At 36.8% G+C, this 6115-nt stretch overlaps 1 protein-coding gene across 2 annotated transcripts; it reads left to right on the top strand.

Moving 5' to 3' along the window:
- Positions 1-153: 153 nt before the first annotated feature.
- LOC106868236 (uncharacterized) lies at positions 154-4697 on the top strand. 2 transcript variants are annotated; one of them, XR_008265556.1, is made up of 3 exons: positions 154-1705; positions 3011-3085; positions 4378-4697. XR_008265556.1 is itself a non-coding variant. In XM_014913402.2 (2 exons), the coding sequence occupies exons 1-2, from the start codon at positions 1015-1017 to the stop codon at positions 4671-4673; spliced, it is 987 nt and encodes a 328-aa protein (XP_014768888.1). In that variant the 5' UTR covers positions 155-1014; the 3' UTR covers positions 4674-4697. The 2 variants fall into 2 exon arrangements, 1 of the variants encoding a protein (XP_014768888.1); XM_014913402.2 differs by lacking the exon at positions 3011-3085 and having other exon boundaries at positions 155-1705.
- The last annotated feature ends 1418 nt before the right edge of the window (positions 4698-6115 follow it).

The following is a 6115-nucleotide window of genomic DNA, read 5'->3' as shown; positions in this document are numbered from 1 at the left end:
GGGTGGGTCACATATCCCGGAAAAGGAAAAGTCGCGCCCTGCGGTAATGGTGCACCTCACAGTGTAAACAGGTTAATCTAAATTCTTTTTGAGGTAAGTGTGCTGCGAACGTTTCAATTGTAAGCCTCGTTGTGAAATGTTTATATGTATCTATGGGCAACGAAATATTCGGTTGTTGTAATAGCTAGTTCTGTTTGGAAATATGAAACTGCCAATCAACGCATGACAATATTATTTCGAGAGACCACGTGCTTGATATAAATAGTTATAATTTTTAAAATGTTTAATACACAATCGCTTGTCCGAGAAACAGGAACATTTTGTCGGACTAACGATTTTTCCACTATTCAGACTTATCTTTATATGCCTAGTACTTATTCTGTCTGTCTCTTTGCCGAAACGCTAAGTTACGGAGGTCATCAACACACTAGCATCGGTTGTCAAGCGAGGCGAGGGGACAAACACAGACAGACACACACACACACATATACGATGAACTTTTTTCACTTTTCGTCTACCAAATCCACTCACAGGGCTTTGGCTGACCCGAGGCTCTAGTAGAAGACACTTGCCCAAGATGCCACGCAGTGGGATTGAACCCAGAACCATGTGGTTAGGAAGCAAATTTCTCACCACACAACCATGCCTCTGCCTATAAACTATAAATTTCTCTGTGAGCATAAAACGAAGTCACTTGTTCTCGATAAATCTACAAATAGTCAGAGCAATTCCAATATTTTGCATGCCACGGAGATGCATAAACGTTTGATTATATTACACAGCGAAGCTTATAACTTCAAAATATTAAGTATACTGCCATAAACCTAACTCTAATCCTAACGCCCAAACGAGTGTGCACTGTAAAAACATATCGTTACGTAGATGCATCGGGACCTCTGTATCAAAGTAGTGCCCGAACTTTTTTCATAATGTAAAACAATTTATACGAAACTATTAATTTCTTCATAGAATTAGTTTCGTATAAAGCCAATATTATTGTTTACGTTCTTTGCCATGTCACGCGGTAAACGACGAAGTCGAAAAATGATATGTACTGACATCGTTGACGACGAAAACATTAGGCAAGAGTCTTGGACATTTTCTGATCTTTTTCAACAAACTTCCACAAATGATATAGTAGTTACATGGTTAGCAAAATATAAGCTCATAAGCAATTCTTTTATGTGTCTCATTTGTAACAGCCCATGTACATTTGTAAACCAGAAAGATATTATCGATGGAAAACGATGGAGATGTCGAAAACATAACTTCGTCCGATCGATCCGCAAAGGGTCTTTTTTTGAGAATAGTCATCTCTCGCTGGCAACATTCTTATGGCTTATGTATATGTGGTCAAGAGATTATCTACATAATGAAATTACTCATGAGACGAATGTTTGTACAAAGTCAACTATTGATCTATTTCGGCTCATCCGAGAACTACTAGAGCGGTTTCTGGAAGACCATCCCACAGAATTAGATGACCCACCTGAAATTGGCGGCTTCGATTTACAGACAGGTGAACCAAGAGTTGTTGAAATTGATGTAACCACATTTCGCAGATGTAAACCGAACAAGAAACATTTGAAAGGATTCTGTGTTTTTGGTGGAATTGAACGTGGCACTGACAGATGTTTCTTGGTACCTATTGAGCATGAAAATAAAGAAGCTTTCGAAGCTGCAATTATCCGATGGATTTTACCAGGTATGATAAAATCAACAGTTTCCTTTGAAGCGCAGGTTAAGAATACGCACACCGCCCATTTTCGGCGTAACCCTATCCTTAACCACCGGGTGTGCGTATTTTTTACCTTCGCCTTCCTTTGGTTTGTGCGGTCTTCGTTTCGATATACTATTTCTAAAATTCAGCTTTGCCTTTACTTTTCTTTCGTTCCTCCTGTTGGCGATTCTTGGATAAAGGGAGCTCTTGTCAAACCGCTGCTTCTACAATTTCTTTTGACGGCCAGCGACCTAGGACTAAACAACGGTTGATATTTAACAACACTTAAAATGAATAGTTTAATAATTATTTCAAATTTTTGCCACAAGGGCAGCTTGGGGGAGGTGGGACGAGTCGATTACATTGATCCAGTGTTCAGGTGGTACTTATGTTATCGACCTTGAAAGGATGAACGGCAAAATCGACCTCGGTGGAATTAGAACTCAGAACGTAGCGGCAGGCGAAATACCGCTAAGCATTTCGCCCGGCGTGCTAACGATTCTTCCGGCTCGCCACCTTAATGAATAGTTTAATAATATTTACAGCCTTGTATCAATGAACAACTACAATAAAAATAAAATTTGCGAGGATAGCAGAGCCTTATATTCAAAGGTCACAATCCTTGGCTAATTTGTTTTTTCTTTTTTTCCTATCGCACTAATAATTTATGGGGCTTCTTTAAAAGCGCACCTCTCCAAGAAAATGACGCTTACTTGTTAAAGAAAAGTAACGAAAATGGGAAATATATCCAAAATAAATGAAGCATGCAAAAAATTAGGAAGACTCATCTATTTTTTAAATATTTTATACTAAAAAATAAAATACGGAAAACGGTTACTCGCGAATATAAACAAACATGTTTGAACTTAGTTTTACCAGTCAGATATTGATGATACAATGAGCCAGACAATATCGTCTGCGATTGAATATATTTCCCATTTCCATAACTTTTTTATTAGAAATTAGGTGTCATTTACTCGGAGAGGTGTGCTTCTAAAGAAGCGCGTAATTTATTGATATAGTTAGGATAGAAATCACGAGTGAATTTGTTCGTATGTTATATCTATTGCAATGAAACAACAAATACATGTGTAAACATGTCATAGACAGGATGTTAATATAAATATCTACTTAAAAACACACACTTCTAATTTCAACTGAAAACACTTGAGAGTTAATTAGACGCTTCAGCAATATGAGTAATACACCAAATTTCATTTATAAGGTAGTTGAGTACCGAAGAGGAAGTAACTCTAACACACCTAACGAGATTTTAAAATCCTAATGCAGAATCAACTTTGAAGAAGAAATAAGAAAACATTTATTTATGTACACTGCTCTGATGTTGACTTGTGTTCTGAAGAGGTAAGTGAATTTTGTCTGTAAAATATATTGGTACATTCACTTACACTTATAGAGCATTTATGGTGTCATTCTCTTTAAAAAAAATTGTTTTATTATGTTCACAATGTATTCATCCTCTGCTTAGTTGTGTTTTCTTCAAGATGGATTGTTGCTTATTATCATCTTCATACGCATGATCATCATCATTTATGTTCACTTTACATGCTGATATGGGTTGGAGAAGTTGTCATGATCGTAGTCAGTTTTTTTTTATTATTGGAAATTACTGCCCTCATAGCTTGGTTGGAGTTACCATGTATGATACATTTTTGGCTTGGTTTCTTTCTACAGCTGAATGTGCTCCCTTCCTACCACAAACAACTTTAGTGTACTGGGTGCATTTTTATCAGAGCACCCCTTAGTCTTATAATGTCCTAGACAATATAAGACTAAAGTATCCCCCTGAATCTATATTTTCTCTGCTTGTTCACCAACCACATTTTGGAATATACTGGGTGTGCATTTTGTTGTAGCACCAGCATGAGTGGAGTTGCCTGGTACAGTGTGAGAAAAAAAAAAAGAGTCCTCACTACTCTTAGACATATGTTCATGTGAGCTGATGTGGTTGAAGTAAAAAAACAAAGCAATGACAGAACTAGAATGAGTGGGGGAATGGAGCGAGAGTATAATGAAAACAGAGTGATTGGGGGTAAGAGAAATTGTGTCTGACGGACAATAATAATAGATTACTCTTTTACTTGTTTCAGTCAGTTGACTGCGGCCATGCTGGAACACCGCCTTTAGTCGAGCAAATCGACCCCAGGACTTATTCTTTGTAAGCCTAGTACTTATTCTATCGGTTTCTTTTTGCCGAACCGCTAAGTGACGGGGACATAAACACACCAGCATCGGTTGTCAAGCAATGCTAGGAGGACAAACACAAACACACACACACATATATATATATATATATATACATATATACGACAGGCTTCTTTCAGTTTCCGTCTACCAAATCCACTCACAAGGCTTTGGTCGGCCCAAGGCTATAGTAGAAGACATTTGCCCAAGGTGCCACACAGTGGAACTGAACCCGGAACCATGTGGTTGGTAAGCAAGCTACTTACCACATAGCCACTCAGTCATTAAGATACAGCAATATAATTTTGGGGAGCAAAGACTGTCATTTGGTTTTGCTTGTTGATTAGAACTTTTTGTTCATTTTGTCCTTTGGAAAATGTATTAATGAAACACCTCATTTTAGTTCTACAAATACATCTTCATTTCTGTATAAAATGTTATCTTCATTACAGGCACTCATATTATATCAGATATATGGGCTGAATATCTTCAAATTGACCAGATCGAACAAGGCATATACACTCATGAATATATAGACTATGAAAACCCAAATGATCCAGAAATCCACACCAAAACTATTGACGGGATGTGGCAGAGAGTTAAACAACAATTGCAACGTAAACATTCGATAAATAATAAAGCTTTATTTCACTCATATTTAACAGAATTTATGTGGAGATCTCATTTTAAGAATAATGATAAATTTGCTGCTCTCATTTATTGTATCAAACATTTGTATAAAGTCTAATAAATTTGATTTTATATTTTTGTACTTAATTTAGTTCTTTTTCTCTCATAATTTTTGTCCAACTGTTAAGTCATGTTACAAAACACATTGTGTACAGAGGTGTTCTCACCTGAATAATGGAATACCCTGAAATTTACATCTGCTGAGTTATGCTAAATATTTGGCATTGTTTCTAACAATATAAGTTACCTAAATATGAATTTTTCAATAACCTCAATTGTTGTCTAGCTTATTATATAAAAAATATTTAAAATAATGAAACAATATTATGATGGCTTATAGTTTTGTGATCAAAAGTCAAGTTATATGGTGCAAATGACACAACCATTTACAACAGAAATTCAAGAAGTTGACCAGCCACCTTATCATCTAAATGTTAGGCAAACAAGACAGGTAGATGCTTGTAAAGGCTAAGTGTTTCCCTAGTGAAGAAAGCACTGGCATAGAGTAGTGATTAGTTACTTTAGAGTATGAGTTTGATAGACTCAGAGACAGGGTACAATTTGGAGAAAGATGACATGGAAGATAAAAGAGCCTCCAGCTAGATTCTGAAAGATTCTAGCTGATGCTTATGTCAGAAAGGAAGACAAGGTAGAGACTTTCAGCACAAAAAATCTGGAAGTTATTAGATAACAATCTGTTGCAGGCTACAGACGAAGCCTGTGGGTGGTGCAAGGTTCCAGTCCAACCCAAGCTGAAAATGTGGTGGAATAGTACTGTAAATAGAGTCTTGAAATCATATAGTCATACTTAAGAAGCCAGGAAAGACACTGAGCATGCATGCTGACACACACACATACAAGATACTTTTATAATTTGTATACTCAGTCACAAAGAAGCTTTTACAATTGGTACCATGCACACACATACACAAAATGAAAGGAGTTGCTGTAGTTTATCTCCTGTTTCGCAGAGACCTTGAATCATTCATAACTTTTGCAATTTCTGAAAGTGCTTTCTTAGGTGCGAAAGATCACCAACTTTGTTTTTCGAATCATACTCCCCACCTTTTCAAACATACAAAAATGAATAAATAAACAAGCCGGAAAACAATTTGAAAAATGTAAAAGGAGGATATTTGGCACTACTTAAATACAGAGGTACTGCTGAATCTACGTAACGATATGAAGGGGGGGGGGTAGTTTTAGGGTTAGGGTGTCATTACACGTCCACATAACGTATATTTAAAATGTTGTGCACGTAACACCTGTATTTAGGTAGTACCAGATGTTTTGGATGCGGTAGTTCTGGAAGAGTTATCACTGTTTCTTGAAGGAGAAAAAAAAACGAGAGCACGAAAAATGTAGAAAGTTGAAATTTTGTTGGGTGGTGTAATTTCCGCTGTGTGGGTAAAAAAGAAGGAAAGACTTCTCGCGTCTCTCCCCATTTTCTCCCCATTTTTTTATTCTCCAAAAAACCCCCCGTTTTCGGATACGGAGATT

The sequence above is a fragment of the Octopus bimaculoides genome, chromosome 14 (assembly GCF_001194135.2).
Source record: "Octopus bimaculoides isolate UCB-OBI-ISO-001 chromosome 14, ASM119413v2, whole genome shotgun sequence".
Lineage (NCBI taxonomy): Eukaryota > Metazoa > Mollusca > Cephalopoda > Octopoda > Octopodidae > Octopus > Octopus bimaculoides.
Note: the sequence above shows the minus strand (reverse complement) of the source record. Positions and strands in the feature narration are given on the sequence as shown.

What these genes read in the sequence shown, in the direction of transcription:
- LOC106868236 (XM_014913402.2), top strand. Translation starts at nt 1,015, where the DNA reads ATGTCACGCGGTAAACGACGAAGTCGAAAAATGATATGTACTGACATC. An exon ending in TATCCGATGGATTTTACCAG is followed by an intron (nt 1,706 to 4,377) that starts GTATGATAAAAT and finishes TCTTCATTACAG; the next exon opens with GCACTCATATTATATCAGAT.